The following is a 21,876-nucleotide window of genomic DNA, read 5'->3' on the forward strand; positions in this document are numbered from 1 at the left end:
TAGTAGTTGCTGGCATTAAGCTTTGCTAACAGACAGTGATGTTTCAATTCTTAAGCATTCATTATTTGTGGCTTTCCATTAATGATCAGTACTTAATTAAAAGTTTATCTAGCATGCATTGGGACAATGTGCGCTTGTTATTGTGTTAGCTGGTATCTAGAAACTTTGTTACATACTCTATTTATGCAAGAAGCAAAAGATCCCAGACTAGACACTTCCATCTGATATGCCATAACCATACTGTAATAACTGTATTGATGGCCCTGCTCAATTTCTTTCTATCTCTAACCAGACAGCAACAACTGGGATGCATTAGCAGTTACAAAGTTAATTGGAAGAAAAACATCTACATGCTCTGTACTTGTGTTAGTTACAAGATCATAAGGGGAACAGTGTGAATGTACTAATAACCTGGTGTGGAGCAGCTTGCTTATTTTCCTGAATTATAACCCTCTCCCAGCTCCAGCTGGGAGAAATAACCCACCCCTTTTGATGGACATTCACCACCCTATGTGTGCACATGTGCACATTTCCCGGCAATGATCCATCCCCTGTTACTGGGCAATCTTCAGCCAGTCCAGAAGTCCTTTCCATAACTGGAGAATTAGTTCTGTAAACTTTAGGCAAATGCTAAAGCTGTCCTTCCTCCCTCCCTTAGTGAGGTGCATGGATATGGTAATTAATAAGAGAGCTATTCATGCAGTATGAGCAGTGCCCTTGGTTCCTACCCTGAAAATGAAGATAGCCATTAAATGCAATATGTTTTGGCATTCCTAAACAAAACAAAAAAATTGAGGGGTAGGACTGCTGATTTGAATCAGAGAAGTCAATGTACCCTGCTGTGGATTGCTTTTTATTTAAATGTATGTATTTTGAAAATTTATTTTTATTTCCAGTCTTGCTTGAAATAGAACTCTTCAGGCAGTACACGTGGGTTGTTCAGCTGTAGAAAAATTCATGAAAATAAAAAGAAATATATCTGAAAGCTTATGCTTTTGTGTATTCTGTGTTTAAACAGTTTTAGAGCAGAAGAGTGAATTATTTGGAGTTTGATTTTTGTTTATCCCAGGCCTTCCTGTATTATGATTTAGCACAATAAATGATCCTCAAGGTGTGCACAAATACACTTGGTGAAGTAAAACATAATAGAACTTAACAGAAGGCACTCGCTGTGATTTTTACATTGCTGCAGCTGTTAAATGGACATTCTTGCACTGCAGAGATGCTGATAGCTGTATGTTTTGTCTGTCTCTGTTGTGCTCTTGATACACAATTATTAGTTTTCTATCATGTGAGGAAATTGCACAAACAGCCTCTATACTATTCTTTTCCATCATAGCCATGGGTTTAGACTGCAAATTTGGGTCATTTTCCCCACTAAAGATCCCAAAGGAAGGAATGAATCAATAGTCACTAGCAGCTTCTTGGGCAGATTCATTCATTGATGCTTTAATCTTGAATTTCCCCTCTCATCCTGAAGGAGAACATAGGTACAATAAAGAGCATCTGCAGCTATCTTGCTGACTTCATTCTGATAAATAGCTCTCCTAAACTTTGAGCAGCACTCTTAGGAAAAAAAAGGAAAAAAAGATTGATGCTGTCTCAAGTTTCTTCATAACCCATTTTCAGGTCAGCTCTTGTGTGCTGATATTGAACTTGTGCAAGATGTTAAATCCTTCATTATAATCATCCTCTTTTGTCCACTGCATTGCCTAAAATTGCACTGAAAAAAGTGTAACTGATGTTCTACTTTCTTCAAAGAATGAGTAATATCTTCTTGAGAGAGTGGTAATTGCTTTATATACAAAATCAGGAATTTAATAATAACCAATCTCTTCATTGGGTAAAGTGCAGCCTAAGACAGTAATGTTTCATCCTTTGCTTGTTTGCTTTTCTCCCTGTTGCTTGAAGAGCAAATATTGAACTGGAGAAAAATCCAAGGTGGTATTAAATAGAATTCCTGCACTAAAATTTACTAAATTGGATAAAGAAGTTAACATAGCTTTTATTTTTTTTTCTCTTTAACTACAAGTGTGTTACCTTATTAAATTTTAAAATACAAGCAGTGTGAATTAGTGCTCAAAACCAATGTGTTTTATAACTAGCAAATGTGTTGCTGCCTGCTAGTTAATTTCTATATATATATGTGTGTGTGTATATATTTGTTGAAATGCAATGAATATTTGTAAGAAGAGCCATCCAGATGACTGGGCTGACAATGTGTATGTATGAACTGTACAGCAGCCAGTTTGATTTCACAGAAGGAGTTACAGCATAGTGTTCAGAAGCCAAAGTCCTGTTACAAAAATATCTTTACCATATTCACTAGCATATTCCATCTGAACATTTCCAAGTATTAAATTAATTGTGATTAATTTTTGCCTTGTGCCATTGTGATAAAGATTTTTTTTTCCTATCATGTCCTATTTAATCAAAGAGGAAGTCAGATTATCAACTGCTGCCACATAAGAATATTCACTGGGGTGATATATCATCCTCTTTAGAAGTTCATTGCTGAAACTAAAGTTGTCCTTTTGCTTTCAAGATGTAGTTATAGATTTTAGACAGTTCCTGCAGATTTCACCTGCTGTCTGCTTGCTGAGTTAAACATGAGCATTTTCATTCAGATGTTCAGCTGCAGGCTGCCTGCTGGTACTTTCCAGCCCAGTTTCCATGGAAATGGAAATTAGAGGGCAGAAAATAAAGGAAGAATACGTACTTTCTTAATCTTCTAGTTAATCCGGAAGTTCTCTTACCTTGGTGTCAAGGTTGTTCTGCTTTCAGTTGGATACGCATATGATGCCGACTTCTGAAAATTCAGAAATAAATTAAACGCATTATTAGAGCTGTTACAAGCAATACCTGTTACCATGACTCTGTAGAGCTGTTGGAGATCACCAGAAGAGGATGAAGAAGGAAGAAGTGGACTGGGAAAGAGTAAACTGCTGAAAGGATGTGTGACAATACCCAGTGGCCATTTTAGACTTAGTACTGCTAGATGTCTATCTAGAATGAGGAACTATAGACTTTCCATCACAAATTAGCCAGAAGACTGCCTTGTCTTATTGGATCTGTATATACCGAGGATTGTTCATCTTGATCCTCTAAAATCTGGTCTCCATGAGAATGAAAATATAGGCATGATGGGCTAGACTCATACTTCAAAGGAGCCAGGTCTATTATCTCAAGACCAATAGGACCTGAGACTGCAGTATCAAGGCACCTATAAAACTAATCAACACATGTTAGTCCACTTAAAATAATTGGAGAGGCTAGGAGACTCTGGATATGTGTGAGCAAAAAAATGTTTTAAGGCTCCAGCTGGCACAGATCTCTGTGCTATTCTGCTTGTAGTATAAAAAGAATGATCAGAGTACACAGTGCTGGTGCTTCAGTCTTTGCATGGTATCCTAGTTGGTTGCAAGCATAGTACAAAGACCTTTTTGGAGTTCCAGGTCCTCTACTACCACTAGTTCATCCAGGGAAATGTTTTTCCACTGTTATTACTGTTATAAGAAGCCACACTTTTGCTTCACCCAAAATTATGTAGTCTTAAAACCAAAACACTAAACAAAATACTTCACTGATGTTTAGATGTCATATTAAATATTTTAAGGTTGATAAAATACGCTCCCCTGAGGGACAAGTGTTGCCTAACCACTGTGCTTTCAGGACTGAGTATAAATCCTTAGCTGTAAAATAGCACTTTCCCAGCAGTCTCACCCTCATGTGTGGGGAACAGGGACTGAAGAAAGAATTCTGACTTGGTGAGGCTTAATTCTAGAGGCAGACGTGGGCATGCGTGTTCGCAGGCTTTGCCTGACATCGCAAGAGTCCTGGTAGCTAACAGTGCGTAGGAAGGAAATTCTCTCCAGAAAACAGCATCCCTTTCAAGAAAGCTTACTTGACCTTTACTTCTGAAATGTTTTGTAAAGCATTTCAATGTGTACAGTTCAGCTGCTGAAGGAAGAAAAAACTGCATCCTCAGATGCAGAAAGAGCAGGCAGTTCTGATAACTGACCATGTTAATAATGTGAGTAGGTCTTGATAAATAAAAGCTGTACATAGAATGACTGATTTCTACATGCCACAGGGATTTTTTTTTTTTTGTGCTTACATCTATTTGTGAAACAGTTTCCCAGGCATTATGTAAATCATGTGGACTGAGGGGCTCTGAGTGTACACGGGCACTCTCTCGCGGAGGAACATGGTTTGGAAGTACACTGCCAAAAGGTATGTCTTGGCCAGCACAGTGCAGTGTGTGGGGAGAGGTAAAGAGTGTGTGATTGAGCAGAGAAATCAAAATACAGACATTTCTACTCATACAGTGAGTAAGGAAAAATATTAGTATGTTTTTCTAGGACAATTATGAGTTAATGGTGAGGGGCACGGGGAATTCTTATAGATCTGAGAGGAATATAGTTATAATGCTGAAGGACTCTTGAATTAATTGGTTTTACGTGGGTTCAGTAGACCACACTGATATTTCATTACCCTTATTGAAATTTGACTGTAGGCCAAAAAAGCTATTCTCTTACCTTTTAAAGCTCTCAGGGGTGCCTGCACAGAAGTATCTGCATTCCTTGCTTCAGTAGCATCCTGGCTCTCCAGCTACGTTGAGGAACCTCTGAAGCAAGAACAGACTTCTTAGCTGGTATACATTAAATACATAAGTTAGTTTTGCAAAGTATAGAAGTAATAAACATGTTTTGTTTGCTACTATTTAAAAATATTTTAATTATATTCCTTTTTCTCTTAAATTGCAATTTAATTGTGTAAGTAGATTGTGATCTTAAAAAGATATCTGTTCCTGAGCTTTGAAGACACTCTGTCTGGAGAGGAGTAAGCAATGAAAACTGCATTGGAAGTAACTACCAGTCTTTTATTCCAGAGTCACTTCATTTGTATCACAATTCTTCAATTTGGTGGAAGTTCTTCAAAGTTTTGAAGAGCAAAACATTTTTTCAAGTTTGTGGGAATAATAGAATTTTTCATGAAAGTTTTCTTGGAAAAAGAACGTAAGTTAGAAAAAATAAGGACTAGAACTCACATTGCTGACTTCTTAAAAGTAATCTTTTATGAAACTCTTGTTTGCTGTATTTTTTCCTTCTTTACCCACTTCCCACTCCTCCCACCCCTTTTTACTAGAAGAGTGGGAAAATATGGGGAATTGGATTCTGTATCGAAGATGCCCACAGGGTTAGATAACTTTTATTTTCATAAGATGCCTGAACAATCTTTCCCTGCTCTAAGGCATGCTTGTTAATTTGGAAGAGTCTGCCTCATGTTTTGGACTAGTATTTAACTCCTTAGGATAGAATAAAAGTTTAAAAGAGATGTAGCATGAAAGGCATCTCCATGATTAAAACCATCACATCTCTCTTTCATTCTAATTGTGCATTTTCCAGAAAGGGACATCCCCCTTCCACTGATGTGGAAACTTCTTCCAGATGTTTGTTTTTTCTTTCAGCTGACTTTATTAGTGTACAGTTTTTCATGTCCTTCCTAAATCTTCTTGTATTAGCTGATTGGGTGGGAGTACTAACACATGCATTTTGTTATCAAAACGTCTGAGCTGTTCATGCTTTCTGTTCTACAGTGATGTTCTCTATGTTTAAGATGCTTTACTTTGCTAGAATGATTTTATTTGGAGTAACACTGTATGATGTGGTTCTCCTGCCATTTGGGATACTATAGGAACTATAAATAACAGCAGCTAATGTCTACAGTCATGCACAATAGGAAGCAATTTAACCACTTGTCTCCTTTCTGTCACGATGGGAAATACCAAACATTTCTGCATCAATAATGCATACGATCCCCAAAGCCATTAGTGGTGCTTATTGTAGAAGTATATTACCGGAGGCAGTGCTGCACCCTCTGCACTTGAGATTAAACGGTAGCAAATGTTTCCATTCATGTTGTTTAGTCATCTCAGTATGACTGTGCATTGGTTAAGACACCAGCTGTACCTCCAGAGACTCTCTCCCAGTCTGCCAGCCAAGAGGAGCCACACTGTCAGGCAGGGAAAAGCAGGGGAAGAGCTTGGAAACAGCAAAAACGGACACATTACCTTATCCTTCTTGACACAAAGGTCATTGAGGCAGGGAAAGAGCAGAGAAATTGAAGATGTTTCACCATGCAGGAGGCTGATATTTCAGTATAACTGTGAAAGTCATTGTACAAGATTAGATGCATGTTGTCACTTGTAGCAATTTTATTGAAATATGTTGATTTGCTGGACTTACATAGGTAAATGCTTAAGTGAGGGAGTTTGAATATGTAGCTGGCCAAAGCTGCTGTCCCAGAATTCCCCAGGTCTTATCTGGACACAGCTTAAAAAAGGGAAGAAGTGAGGGTAGAGAGTACAGTACCAGGGAAACTATGAGAAGCATAACTCGCAACTGTTCTCATTTGACAGCAAATCCTGGGGATGAATCATCTGCAGATTTTCAGTGGTATATATAGGAAACCTAAACTTACCAAAGAATAGCGAAGGGATGACAAAAAGCCATGGGGGCATTTGTGGTTTTTCTTACCTTATGTAATGACTTCTTGAATGTCCTTTATAAACCAAGGACTGATCCTCTGTACTGTACCATTAACTCTTGTGAGCCATGAGCCTCCATACTGAACATGGGCAGAACAATGCTGGAGGCTTCAGTTGACAGAAGTTTAATTCATGAACCACCTTCACAAATATATTTGGAAATTGTGACTCACAGAAATCAGCCCACAAGGCATAAGAAATTACATCATGGTTAAGCTGCAGGTGATTATAAATGTAAGGGATAAGATAAGCTTCAGGGAAAAGCATGTGCATGTTGAAAATGCTTCAATACATTTTGCCCCCCTCCTAATTTGGAGGGCAGTTGGAGAAGGCAACACAAAACTGAAAATCTGAAGAGGAAGGGTCAGCATGACATGGATGGTTAATACCATGTGTTACAAGATGAGTTCTTTCTTTCATTACCATAAAGACTTGGAAATCATCTACAGCCATGAGCATCTGTCCATTAGAACTAGTAATCAATGCTTCCTATACCTGAGTGTAAATCTTTCTGATGTATTGTATTTGCATTGAATATATATAATGATTCTTTACCAAAGATCATTACAATTTGTTGCCCAGTGCTAAAATTTTCTCTCTCCTGTTTCTATGGAAACAGTAATACTGATAAGACACAGTAAACAAATGCACTGTATCATAAGCCTCCCCTTTAGCAGGACATTCATTTTGCTAATATCTGTCCAAATTTGTCTGGTGACAGGTGTTGTTCATTTAACCATTCCAACAGTAAAGTATCTATTTAATTTTCACTGAAGACTTATCTTCTGGCTTTGAGGGCTTTTACATGCTCTTAAATCATTTTCCTAACACAGTGGTGAGTTGGTATGTACCAGTGGTTGCCATTGCTAATATTTGCTTAGCTCAGAGGAGAATAGTGAGTGCTCATATGAAGTGCTCCAGAAGCAGGAAAATCTGAAATTGTAGAAATACTTGTTGCTAGCTAATGCAGAAACTAAGAGCTTCTTTTGCCTTTGATACTTTTGAACCTGATTATGTGGCATGGTCTCTTGGGGAAAGGTCAGCAGGTGGCCTGCTGTCTAAGAATTAAACAGGCTCTTGTGGAACAAGTTGCACCTCACAAAGTGGAGTGTCATCTTCCTGAGCCATGCCCAATTGACTTTTTGAAGTATTTTACTCAGCAAAAAGTTCTCTGTACATTCTAAAGTGCCAAACACAGCCACAGAGTGAGGAGACTGACTTCCTCTCCCCTGCTCTGGCTGGGAGGAGTGGCAGGCTGCAGGCAGAAGCAGGCAGTGCATCCCCTGCAGCGCTGAGGACCATGTGCCTTGAAGGCATTGCCAGCCCAGGGAGCTTGAGGTGAGGTGGCAAACTTCATACTCACTGACCATACAATAAAATCCCTGCTTGATTGCTGATCTTGCCTTCTGTTTTAGAACCTTCCTTTTGTGATACCAGTTTCAGGGTGACTAACCATGCTGAAAAGGGTAAGGAGGTTTTCAATGGTTAGAACTGAATAAATTGTTCAAATGAGTCAATAAATGCTATGCCTATGCTATACTTCTTGAGCGGTTTATGACGAGTGAAAAGTCAAAGCTCAAATAGCCAAGGTTAGGAATGGAGAAGCCTGCTGGGTTTTCATGTGCTGAAGAGATTGGAATTTACTCTGAGCTCTTCCCCTGGGCTGCAGGGTGGCAATGAGGCAATCACCTTTGCTCCAGCTTGTAATATTAAATACACATTAACAAATTAAAGAGCTGCCATAGCATAAACAAAATGCTTTTTATTTTTTATGAAAAGCTTATGATGCTTGTTTCATTGAAGACCTGCTATGTTAAATATCTAACTAAATCAGTTGATAACTTTACTTAAAGGCAGTCACTTCTAAAAAAGCTTTAGAGAAACTGATGGGAATGGTGTGCTGATAAGGAAAGATGGTGATCTAGAGAAACACAAGTCATCACTCATAGCCTTCATGTACTCATGGTAATGGTAGTGATAAAAATTTTAGGTTTTTCTTTTCAGTTTCTTTAGCAGTACTGTGAGTATCGTTACTGTGACAGGGACTGAGATAATCTATCTGGACTTTGGATACAATGGTGACGAATGCTGCTCCTCAAAGACAGAATTACTTTGATGTTCAATAAGAAGTAGGCTGGTGGATGGTGTGCAACTACTTCTTTTTGTGCAAACACACATGTCTTAGTATCATACTAAAGAAAGCCTCTTTAAGCAGGGCATCAGCTTTGACAGGGGGCCTTGAGATACTTTTTACTGCTTCAGTGAGATTGGCTCCATGAAGGAGCCTCCCATGCTTTTTTTAACTATTAACTCAAGAAGCAAATGAAGACACATCAGCCTGCATAGGCAGAGATTTTTTGAAGGACTAATAGTATTTTCTTTTTCTTTTTTTTTCTTTTTTTTTTTTCACTGGGGGGGGGGCAGGCCATAAGTCTTCATTATAATTGTCTTTCCATTTCTAGTGTTTACTTGAAAAGAGATAGATTGTACCATACATCATGAAACTTATAAAGAGGGTTTATAGAAAGACAAGAAACAATTTTTACCAAGGCAGTGAGCATTGTGCATTGGTTTTAAACTGAAAGAAGGTAGTTTTGGATTGGACATAAGGAAGAATTTTTTTACAATGTAAGGAGTGAGGCACTGTAAGAAGATAAATGGCAGATGACCCATCACTAGAAGTGTTCAAAATTAGTCTGGATAGGGCTTTGTACAACTTGACCTAGTGAAAGATGTTCCTGCTCGCGGCAGGAAGTTTTGGACCAGAGGATTTTTAAAGATCCCTTCCAACCCAAACTCTCTGATGAATCCATGATTTGTTTTTTTTTGGTTTTTTTTGTTTCGTTTTTTTTTTTTTTAAATTTTGGTTGTACTTGTTATTTGAATTAAAATTTAATCAGGGATAAATTCTGAGAAAGAATTGATTGCTTGTCCTTTCAATTTTCATGAGATTCACCTCCATATTGGAAGGCAGATTTTGGCCTTAAGGCTGACATCTTCAAAATGTCATCCTTGTAGGCATGAAGACATTACTCTGTTGGAAACCATTACAAGTGATAGTTGCTGGGCTGCATTCACTGTTTTCTGCTAGAGCTGGTCTCTGACTTTACTCCAGTAATTTATGTGAGAAGGCTGTGGGCATCTTTCTTCTTTTGAAACTCCACTGTTTAAGCTTGTGGAAGACATCCTATGCCATTTAATAATTTTGATTTTTTTTTTGAGTTGTAATTCAAGGGCATCACAGATTACAGATATATTCACTGATGTTCTGTGTTTTCCTTTTCCTTAGGACCTTTCATAACTTGCATAGCTAATAACTCAAATCTTCTTTATTGTTGGTAGTTATTTTCATGCTTAAAAAAAAATAAAATTAACAGCTTTATCACTTTTTTGGATATTTTGCTGATTCTCATGCCTAATGTTTTGCAGTTCCTGGTAGGATTTTTTGTTATTGCCTTTCTAGTTTTGCTGCATGTATTTGATCTTTTAATTTTCTTCTTTTTAACTTATCTGATTTTTTTTCTGTCTTTTTTTAGTCATATAAGAAACAGGTTGCTATTCACTATACTTCCTTTTTATTGATGTAGCTAGCAGATTCTTAGCTTTTTGATGTTGTGTAATTCTTGGCTGCAAAATTCAGAGCTTTAACTGTTACTGGCATCTTTGTTTGGCATTATAGAAGACATATGGCTTCCTACAAAACTGTGTCGTTATTTAACTTGATTTTCATTGCCTTCCTGTTGGAGCTTTTGACTGAGGTATAAATACTGCATCAAATGTTTCTTTCCCCACTCAAGAAATCTGATGTTGGCTTAACACTGAGCATTCTAGGAGAACCTAGGAGGTTTAGCCTGCAGTAAAAAATATTTTGGTTTTTTATTCCCCGCTTCTACCTCCTGGTGTTGGGAATGTGTGCACAGCACATTAATTTTTGAATTTTGTCTCAAACCGTGTGGACAGGATGGTACAGAAGTGCCAAGAGCGAGCTAATTTTTCAGCAGAAATGAAGATATGGGTTCCCTTTTTTTGTTGTTGTTGCTGTTGTATATTGATATGAGGTTCTTTATTTTTTTTTTCTGGATAGGTGATAAAGATCAAATTTTCATTCCATTCTTTTAACTTCACTATCTTTTCTACTTGCACTGTGGTCAGCCAAGGTTAAGGCAGGGCAGTCACAGCATCACGTTGCTGCATTTTAGACTGAGTTTCCAGACTCCCTCAAACAGCATGTCTTCTCTACCACATTTGATTGCTGTTGCCAGGGGTCTGTTTTTCAGAAACATTTTTCCTTCCCAGGTATTCTGAATAGGTATAGCTCTAAATTCATACATGATGATATGGGTTGTCCATAATTTAGGGTCTCTAGTACAATTGAGTAGTGTCTCTGTCTCTTCATAAGCATGTTTTACATTTAATATCTTCCTAATGGATGTTTACTTTTAATTTATGGCACAATCTGCCTATACACAGATTTTCTTATGGAATTATTGACTAATTTTGCACACAGTTTAATGAAATAATTTTACAGTGATTTTGACTTTTTTGAGAATGTGATATATGAAAGAATTCTTCCTGAAGGCATATTACTTAATCCAGTAGAAAACTGCATTTTTTATTCTAATTATATCTATTTGATGTGATTGCCACAGGTTTTTTAAATAATTCAAATAATCAGAGAAGACATCTAGGTTTGGAAGGTCTGATTTGAACTTTGGACAATCTCTTCTCCTTGTCCAATGCAAGTTCTATTCACGCCTGCCTGGAGGTAACTCCAGATGGTTGTGCAGCCTGTGACAGGTTCCACAACTTCCTGAAGTAAAGTAGGTCTGCATGTGATTAGTCTTACTATTAGATTGTGGAAAATATTTCAAACTAAATATACCATATTGCAACTTTAAACTTAATATTATTGTTTGGTCCACCATGGACATAGAGAATATTTGATTTTTACCTATTTCTGCAATAGTATTTTATATACCTGGGAACTAGTGCCCTTAATTTGAGCTTTCTCTGTTCCAAGAAAAAAAGTTAAAATAGTAGTTTCTTGGTCCTTTTACCATTTTTTTCCTAAACTTCTTGTGGAAAAAGTGAATCTGGCTTTGTACTCTTTTTGTTTTCTTAAAGTGTGATCTGACTGCATTGAAATTTCTTCTTACAGAGGTAAGAAAATGTGATCACTCTTCCTAGATAACAATAATGCTTGTCCTGCAGTTATTTTTAAATCCAGTTAAAAAATATTAAACATTTGCCTCTATATCTGATATTAGTTGTAAAGCAAATGACATAGGCCAACACAGCAGCCACAATGAAATAATCCTACTGAATCTATGTTAATTGGAAGCATAAGAAGAAAGTCATCATTTAAAAGCTCAGTTTTAAGAAGTCAATTAATATACAGTGTGGATTGTCTTCCATTTAAAAAAGAATTAAGGTGTGATAACATCTTAATTCTCAACTATATTCTTGTCCTCCATTCTTTCCTTCCCCCATCCCTCCATCTGTGGTAAAATGAGACTTTAAAAAGTATTATCATTTCTGTATATCTTCTTAACTGTAACTAATTAATTCTATTGATTAATTTAGAGGTGATCTTTGCAGAAAGTAAAGAAAAACATTTAGCCTATTTTTATCAGTCTAGCCTTGAAATTATTAACAGGATAGCTTAATTTATGTTATAGACATTGACTTTGGGATGCACTTACAATATCTAAAGTTCAACAGTAAATCATACTGAAAATATGAGTTAACTGGTAACAGTGACCCTTGACAATTTCTGCATTGCATTTTTTGCCATATATTTATGAAAAACTGCCATCCCAGCGATAATCCTTATTTTCAATCTTTAAGTGTTTTTCATTTAATATACTCACATTCAGATTATGCACTGGGAAGTAAATCTGTAGGAGTTAAATGTCTGGTTTTTTATGTTGTGCAAAATAAAGAAATGTGGCTAGACATATTTCTGCAATGATGATTTCCAACATTTTATTCAAATGAATTAAAGGGCATGTATGCATCTAGCAAAGGCTGCATACTTGCCTTCCATTTAGGTACTTTTCCTCCTTTAAATTTCTTAATATTAAAACATAATCAATTTGGGTTTTTTAAGCTGTGTGTGCTAGTTAAGTTTTTGAAATGAAGTTTTCTGAAGAAACTAAGGCTGAACTCTACCTTCTTGAGATATTTGGAAGTATTGGTTATTTTTTTCTTTTGTTTCTCCTTTCATTTTATGACTGAGGGTTTGTTTGCAATTCAAAAGTACCTTTATCTTTTTCCTGGGATATTCACTAAGGGTTCTGGGTAATCTATTGTAATGTAATACAATAATGTAATATTTCAGAGTTCAATGAGTTTTTTCTTTCCTCCAGATCACCTCAAGTTGGCTAAAAAATGCAAAGATTATTTACAAATATGGCTGTGTACATTAAAATGGTACGGAACTGGCACCTGGGCTTTCTGTCACAAGAGAAGAAAACTTCTGTAGGTCTGACTATTTTCTTTATGAGAACCTGATACAGCAAAGCACTTAAAAGTATCTTTCCTCAAAGACATTAGTGAAAAATATGGTGAAAATTGGCAGAACAAAGTTTAATGGAGGATTTTAGACAACTTAGAAACAACAACAAAAAATTATAGCAGAGGACTAAGCTCATTGTAGTTGAGGAAAATTACACTACTGATTATAAGAGGAATTAGGGGGTTTCAATAGATTTTTCTGTTTTGTATTCTACCTTTCAGGTGTAAGGCCTTGTGTTATGTAAGTCAGTAGTTTTTCTGTGACAGCAGTATCTATGAATAACATTAGAATTATCTGTGGAGTCTGGTCGTTTACATCCCAGGGTGTAAAAAAGCTGGTTTGACAGTTTTCTGGTTCATTGTTTATACTGGAATAAACAGAATAAGGACAGCTGAAGAAAATTCTCTACACATGGCAGGCGGGATGGAACTAGATGATCTTTAAGGCTCCTTCCAACCAAACCATTCTATGATCCTATGAAAATTCTCTATGTGTACCGGTATTATACCAGTATTCAAAGTAACAATCAGGATTGCTCCAGAAGCAAATTAGATTAATTTTATATAAAACATGAATTCTGTCAAATGTTTTTGGTTAGTAAGGGGTCTCAGGTTTAGACTCTGTGAATGCTTTTCACATTTTTCAATCACAGTAGGTCTTGGCATAGAATTACAGAATGGCTTGGGTTGGAAGTGACCCTAAAGGTTTTGTAGCTCCAAAACCCCTGTCATAGGTAGGGACACCTTTCCACTAGACCAGGCTGTTCTAAGCTCCATCAGCCTGGCCTTGAACATTTCCAGGGATGCAGAAGTTTTCTTCAAGGTTTCAGTTAATTTCAGCCAAATGTATATAGAACTTCCATACTTGATGCAGATGATTTTTAAAACATCACTTAATTATAGCAGAGCTATGGGCTAGACACTGGTTGAAAGATCTCAAAAGGTTGCTGTGATGACAGTGAAAAGAGATAATTTTTAGAACGGCTGTGAAATAAGTAGAACCAGGCTCAGCCCAATTCAGCACTCAACTGTAAGTAAACAAACAAAAAAAAAATCTTCTAAAACTTGTATCTGAAACAAACAATTAGAACACCATTACTAGAATGTATGTACAAATTTATGCCATTCATGTCCACAGAGCTGGACACTTTGTTCAGGGAAAAATTAAGTCAATAGGCCAATCAGGACCAAGAAAATGAGGTCATTAAACTAAAATAGGAAAGAATATCTTGGAAATTTCAGCTCTTTCTATCCCCTGGTGCTGGACTGGGACGCAACACTGTTTTAGGGTCATGCTGGGAGCTGAAGGGCTCAGTTACTGATTCAGTATTTAAACAGAGGACTAAGGAACAGGAAGGGGGCTTCAGCATTACAGTGGTGTTCTTGATATTAGTACGTGACAGTTTTCTTTCTTGTCTATTTTAAGTGACCTTGGAAGAACATATAGGCATGTAAAAAAAGGAAAAAATCCTTAAGGTCTGTGTAAAATGCATTACATCAGACTCAGTTTGATCTTTGGCTTTTCAGAAACAGAGGTGTTTCAGCTGAACCAGATCAGTCCAGAGTGAATGCATCATCAAATACATGGCTCTTCAAATTGTCAGAGAAAGTGGAACAAGACAACTACAAATAAGACATATTTTTTTCTATGGTGAAAATGGAGATAGAAATGGCTGGTGAAAATTATTTCCCATGACAGATTCTTCGTCTCTGGCCAGCTCCCACTCACATCTGTTTTGTTTCATACCTGAGGAGTTTTGGGTTGACCCTTCCAGCTCAGGAGGCCAGTCCTGCTGATTCAGAGGTGTATTTCTAGAATATGCATGAGACACGCACTACAATACCAAGCCAAATGATAACCCTTTAGAACACCAGGCTTCCGACTTCTGTTTATGGGAATTTGCAGGAATTTTCACTTGTCATTGAAATACCTTGCTAATGCACTTCAGGTAGATGTAAAGGTCTTTCTCTGGGCCACTTTGCTTATTTACTTGTGTAGCAGGGGCATGTAATGATGACCTTTAAGACTAATTGCTGCATGCTACTTTTGCTAAATATAAAGCTAGATATTAGCTGTAGCACTAAATTAAAAAAAAAAAAAAAGCAAATTCCCTATTCCCTCTTTTGATTTTGTCTACAGGGTTTTTTTGTAAATTCTTATCGTGTAAATTTTTTTTCTGGGCATTGGTGTTTCAGTGGTCAAGGTATAGAGGCTGCTGTCAGTACAACCACAACATACACCCAATGTCTGCCTCTTTAAAACGTCTTGATTCAGGCAACCAAGTTGACTGGAGTTTTTGTGTAAAATGTAGATGTCTGTGGTAAAATGGTGACCAAACTAGAAGATTTCATGATCGTTTCTAGGTCTTTCTTTCTTTGGCAAACAATGAGCTGTATGGAAATTGTTTTTCTGGTAATTAAGGGCTTCAGGAGCAGGCTGAAATGGTTTCTTCATCACATCCTGCTACCTGTACAATGTAGCTTGCATATTCTCCCCAAGTTTACACTTAAATTACTCTTATTTACAGCTGTCTGTAGCATCAGAGCTTTTAACTTTTACCTTGATGTTATCATGGATGGATCTTTCTGGCTCAGAAGTGATCAGAGATCACTTGTTATGCAGATGAACAAGCTGAGAGCAATTTCATAGCAGCAATTCTGAATGAATCAGAAGTGCAGTGAGGATTAACAGAATTGTCAAGCTGTGTCTTGCTGAGAAGTACACTATCCACTGGATACATCTTTGCCTACTTCCAGTGATCCTGCATCTCAAAATATTCAAAACATTTCCTAATCTGGTTTTGCACACAAGTAAATGCATGTACTGTGTCCTAACTGCTGAATTCAGTCAAAAATTAAAAGTATGCAAATATTACAGGCTTATGATGTATGTACAATGAATGTGATTTGCATGGGACTAAATGCTGAGACATGTTTTTCAAAAGCATTGAAAAGTGTTTCCTGAACAGAGTGCAGTATTTTTAGTGTTGCAGATGAAAGTTCTGTCATTGTTACAGTGGTCTTGTGCACATATATAAACAATGTTTGTAGATAAAAGGCTCAGGCTATGCCAAATTGTTGATAAATTCAGGTCCAAAGCTATTTGAAAAAGGAAAATGCTTATTTCTTAAAAGTATTACACTATCATTGCATTTAGTTCTATTTTTATGAAAACATCTATCCTGGAAATCAGTAATGTGTAAATTAATTTAATGTGACTTATCACATTAAATTTAAAAAGATATCTCTGGGAACTTAAAAACTGCATCATTAGAATTTGAATCAAAACTTTTGCAAACAGGTCTCATGGACAAGTCATGCAACCAAGTAAATCTGTGCTGGTTTTAAGTGGGTTCCTGAGAGATTAAAGGATTTCTGTGCAGGAAGATATAGCAGGATTGATTGTCAGATCTTACTTACTTAATTTCTTTGGACATGTGTGCCTGATTGGTGGATATGCACTTAATCTCACATTTGAGAGAAATAAGCAGGAAATTAGGAGAATGTTTGCTAATTTTCTGTCAGAGGTGGGTTACTTTATTACACTCCATTGAAATGATTGTGTTTTGTAAGCTTAATAGCTTAATTCTGTCACAGAAGTTCAGAGTTCTGTCAAAAATTGTTGTTTCATAAATCACATCCAGAGTAGAAAACTGGTAATTCCCACATTTGGATGGATTGGACAGTAACGTTGTTATGTTCCTAGGCTTTGAGGATTTTTAAAAATATTTCTCTTCCACACAAATATGAATACCAATTTTCCAATGAGTTCTAATATTCTGATTAGCCTGTTGTTTAAAAGTTAATCTACCTTTGTAGGCTGGAAGCATTGGCAAGGCAGGGTTGTTGTATCATGCATGGCAAACAGATTGATCCAAGACTAGTGCAAACCAAGACTATTGACAATCTTTTAACTTAATTTTATAATGGGAATAATAATGCGTGCTTTGGAGAGTGAAAATTTTAAACATTATTAAAAACTAAAAGCAATTACAGTGACTCAGAAAAAATAAATAAAATAATTGAAACTGGAAAAGGCTATAATGAGATTATAATTGTACAATAATAATAAAAACAAATAGTAAGCAAAGGAAGATTATGCTCTCAAATATATAAAGCTCCTGACAATAGCTGGTGAAAAGAAAGGGAAAGATGGATAAGGAACATTTTGGAAACTGATGGTGCAGTAATTAGCTGTGAGCTGTGCTGCAGAAGCACTACAAGCAGTAAGAAACTGCCCTTTTGGAGAATAGGGCCAAACTGAGCTATCTCTACATGTAGGCTGAGTGGGGCAAGAGGAAGGCAATTTGGGGCTGCAATCACCTTTTTGGGGGTAATCTGAAAGCAGGATGTATTTGGAACACTGTACTTGTGTTCAGTCATAACCTAATCTCCCATAGCGCCAGTTCTGACCTGTGGTAATATCTTATTTCAGCAGTGATATTAGAATCCAAAAGTGAGCAATTAAGCAAGAGAGAGATTGAAGTATTGTTTTTCTTTGTATGTGGCATCTCCCAAAGGTTTTCTGGAACTTCTGGTTACTCTTATTAATTTTTTTTACAAATGTACCATCACAAACGTGGGCTGACACTGCCAGAGCTGCCTCCACAAGGGCACTGTTGAGACGGGGTTGGCTCCCTGGCCACGTGCTCCCAAAGTGATTTATATCAATGCCAACATGGGAGGAGACAGTCAAGAGCTGGACTGATGATCCTATGTTCCCCCACTGTTAATGTCATGGAAACATCTGTGCAAGCGCATAGAAGAGGGGAGCAAAGAAACAATCCAGAATAAAACTCACTTTGAAGGTGTATTAATTCCCAGTTGTGCAGCTACAAGTCCCACTGTAAAGCCACAAGAACCAAGTGGTAAATGTTGGGGTGCAGAGCTGCCTCTCAGCAATACTGCATGAGGGTCCAGCTTCCAGCACTCAGAGATCTGCACTGTTAGGTATTGACAGGGATCTATTCAAAGTAAAGAAAAACTTTTTTTTAAGACATTACTCACTAGATCTAATTTATGATTTATCTCTTCATGTCATGTCCTCAGATTTAAGTCCAAATAACAGTGTGGTTTATACTGAAAGAAGTATTTTGTTTCACCAAGAATTGTAAAACTTCAGAATTTTTTGCTTTTATAGGGTCAGTAGCCAGATATTTGTGTCCCTCACATCAGTTTGAGAAGAGTTCTTCTTCATCTTAGAGTACACACAGGTTCCACTGCCTAGTGCATTTTTTATACAGATTTTGTGTTGATTTGTTTTTCAGGTTGCTTCTCTGAGCTCTTCTTTTCTCCTTCCTTTTTCTTACTTTCCTATTTCCTTTTCCATTCTCTTTTCCTTTTTTGCCTTTTTTAAATTAGAAATTACAGGTATGTTTTCATATAGGACCCAGGCTACTTCTGTACTAGCAAACAAAAACATATGGTGCAAACATCCAAATATCATCCACAGATCCAGAGATACTGTTATTTTCCAATCCACAGATTTTAATGTTTTCCATGTTGAATTGTTAACATGGAGGGTTTTTTCCACTGCAGTTTTTGCTTGGGGCCAAAACTATCTGTGTCTCAGGCAATTCCTAGACAAGGAGAAATGGTAGCTGAAGCTAAGGACAGAACCTATCAACAGCTTCTTGGATGCAGCCACTCATAATTTAGAGGAAAGAGAGTTGTCCAGAGAATTGCATGGGCAGGTTGTGCATGTTACCCTCACAGTAAATAAATGTTCATTGGTGAATTTTCTTTGCCACTGTTGATGTGGCACACGCTTTTGTGTACAGAAAAGAGATATTGGGGAAGGTTGTGAATGACCTGTGGGCCTGGGCTGAATAGCAACAGGTCTGTCTATGAGCTGGATTCAGAGGTGAAAGTAGAAGAATAATGCTGAGTATCCTAAATTACTGATGATGATCAAGTTCGTCCTTTCTGTCTCATTCCCAACCTGTCACAGCTCTGGTTCTCCATTTTGGTGCTATTTACTTCCTCCTCTTCCCCTCTTCCTCAGGCTCCTCACTCCTGGTTCACTCCTTGTTGAGGAAGTTTGAGTCTCTACCTCTGAGCTTCCCATTACACTCAACACTGGTGTTCCCTGGAAACAAGATGTGCTTTGAACCCAGTTTTTTAGCTTGAATGTTATTACTGAGAGGACACATTTTTTTTAGAACCATTTCTGAGTGGCAATCTGAGCCAACCAAAGCAAAGCTTACCTTCAAATGTTTGGGTCAAGGCAGTAAATTATATATATTTTTGCCTTCATGCTCACTTTGCACCAGAAATGCTGTTTGTAAAGTTGTACATCTGTGTAGAAAACTTAGTGCATGGAAGAACAGGTCACAACCTCTTGGCAGTCTTATACACACCTCATAACAATAAATAATAATAATAATAATAAAATAATAATAGACGTTGCTCATATATGGGCATTTGAGTCTCTCAAGAAAATTCTTAATATATGACCAAGAAGCTCATATGCCTTAAATTATTTTTCTTTCTCAGTGGTCTCACAGACATCTGATGTCTTCATGTTTACAAAGCAGTCTTTGTATTTCATGTTTAAAAAGGCAAACAAGGCTGACAGTGACTTACTTTATATAGAGGCTCTAAAAGCCTTTTTCAATTGATAACTTTTTTCAAGACACATTTTCTGTACTGATCTTTGGCCATTTATTTTTTTGTCAACCATTTTTTGTGTTCTTTGCATGTTGGCACAGTGATAGTGCCTCTGCTGGGGCTGGTGGGAACGCGGGATTTGAAAAGGGCACGGATACTGAATCATGCACATCTTGTATTCTGATGAAAAACGTGTACAGTGTCTTACAAGTTGCTCCCAGAAGAATTTTACTTAAATGTTAATAAGGCACAGTAGTAATGCACTAGCAGCATCCGTGAGAATAGCTGAGCATGAACTAGCAGTACTGGGAATGGGCCAGGTTAGATGCTGCCACTGTCCTGCCAAGGCAGGGGTGTCCCACGCCTGAGTAGCTGCTGTTGTGTGTCCTCCAGAGAGGCCAAATTCTGCCAGCTTGTTCTCAGCTTCTGCCAAATGAGCCTAATTAAAACAGGAATATACATTTTATACTGGGGCTATGTGTAGCTACCCCTGTGCTTCAAGGAAAATGACAAAATTGCATCTAAACAGAAAATTTGGAGGACTGAAAAGGCAGTAATTTTTCCATTCATAGATTTGTTGCTGTAGGAGGGAAGATTATAACCATGTCACCTAGACTAGTGACATCTGAGTTAGCTGAACTGGTTTTGTGTGCTCACTGAGCAGCTCTGTGGCTTTCTGATCTTTTTGATGTGGAGGACAGTGTGCAATACCTCCAGGATCACCTATGACCAGTACTGTTGACCTTAAATACAAAGCTATAGAGTTACAGTAAGATATTTTTGTGTGGAGAAAGGACTTGCATACAGCATTTTAGCTTTTTAGTGTTTCCTCTTGTTTCCAGTTTATGTAAATGTAGATTACAATTTATAGAAATTAAATTAGGTTATTTTTAAAATTAGGATACAAACATAATTTTTTTTTTCTAATTTCTGTCAAATGTAAAAATCTAATTAAATGTTAGTAAGAAACTTTTTCTTGTTTTCTTGTCTCTGTAGTATTAATTTTCTGCTACATGAGAGTAGAAGAAAAAGACCTTATTATTGTTATTTCCATTAAGGTTCCATACACATTCTTCATGATAACACCTTAATTTTGAATATTGCAAGGTGATTAGAAATAATTAAACTTTAATCTGTCCTGTTGGATATATGACCAAAAGCTATGTTAGGAAAATAGCAAATGCAAATTTCTTTCAGGGAAAACTTCAAGACTGAAGAAAAAGACATATTAATATTCTTACTTTAATATTTTCAACTAATGTAAGTATCTCTTATCATTTGATTTTTGTGGAGACTTCTGGAGAAGTCTCAATTTTATTACAGCATTGTTTTATAGAAAAGGAAAAAAAGAGAGGCAGCAAACATTACTTATACCAGTGTTCACAATACTCTGAAAGTAGAAGTAAAAAAAAAAAAGGGGACAGTCTCTGAGCAAGAGAGGCTGAAGTTTTACTTTCAGTCATATTAGATCTGTAGCTACTTTTCTCCTTTCCACCCATTTGTATGCAGCTGGACTGGAGGAAACCTCTGCAAGGAGGTCTGGATAGGTATCAGTGGTGCAGAAGAAAACATTCTCCTTTATTAAAATGTGGTCCACTGCTAAATAGGAGCCCCATGGAGAGCAAAGGTACATTGATGTTATCAAAAAATTAGCATAGCTATATTCAGGTAAATTGAACATCCAGCATCAGAAAATTATATAAAACTGATTGAACTCAGCATCTTGAAAATCAGGTTGTTAAATGAACTTTAGTGACTGCTGCCAAGTCCACCATTAACCATGACCCTATGCACCATATCTACACATCTTTTAAATATCTTCTGGGACAGTGATTCCACTACTTCTCTGAGAAGCCTGTTTCAATGTTTGACACCCCTTTCAGTGAAGAAATTTTTCCTAATATCCAAAATAAAACTTCCGTATTGCAACTTGAGGCCATCTCCTCTCATCCTACTGCTTGTTAGTCGAGAAAAGAGACTGACCCCCTGCTTGCTACACCCTCCTTTCAGGCAGTTGTAGAGAGCAATGAGGTCTCCTTTGAACCTCCTGTTCTCCAGACTGAATAATCACAGCTCCCTCAGCTGCCTCTCATCAGACGTGTGCTCCTGACCCTTCACCAGCTCCATTTGCCCTTCTCTGAACTTGCTCCAGCCCCTCAATGTCTTTGTCCTAGTGAGGGACCCAAAACTGAACACAGTTT

The 21,876-nt window shown here is 37.1% G+C and overlaps 1 protein-coding gene across 13 annotated transcripts in view; it reads left to right on the top strand.

The window, feature by feature from the left end:
- The window catches only part of DLGAP2 (DLG associated protein 2), a 459,301-nt gene that overhangs the window by 90,264 nt on the left and 347,161 nt on the right, over positions 1–21,876 (top strand). For 3 of the 13 annotated variants that reach the window (XM_064412077.1, XM_064412078.1, XM_064412082.1), the window contains exon 3: positions 4,135–4,233. The exons of the other annotated variants lie outside the window; for them this stretch is intronic. In XM_064412077.1, coding sequence (XP_064268147.1) covers positions 4,135–4,233 — 99 coding nt within the window. The remainder of the gene's footprint in view (positions 1–4,134; positions 4,234–21,876) is intronic. 13 annotated transcript variants of the gene reach the window in all.

Source organism: Passer domesticus, chromosome 3 (assembly GCF_036417665.1).
Source record: "Passer domesticus isolate bPasDom1 chromosome 3, bPasDom1.hap1, whole genome shotgun sequence".
Classification (NCBI taxonomy): domain Eukaryota; kingdom Metazoa; phylum Chordata; class Aves; order Passeriformes; family Passeridae; genus Passer; species Passer domesticus.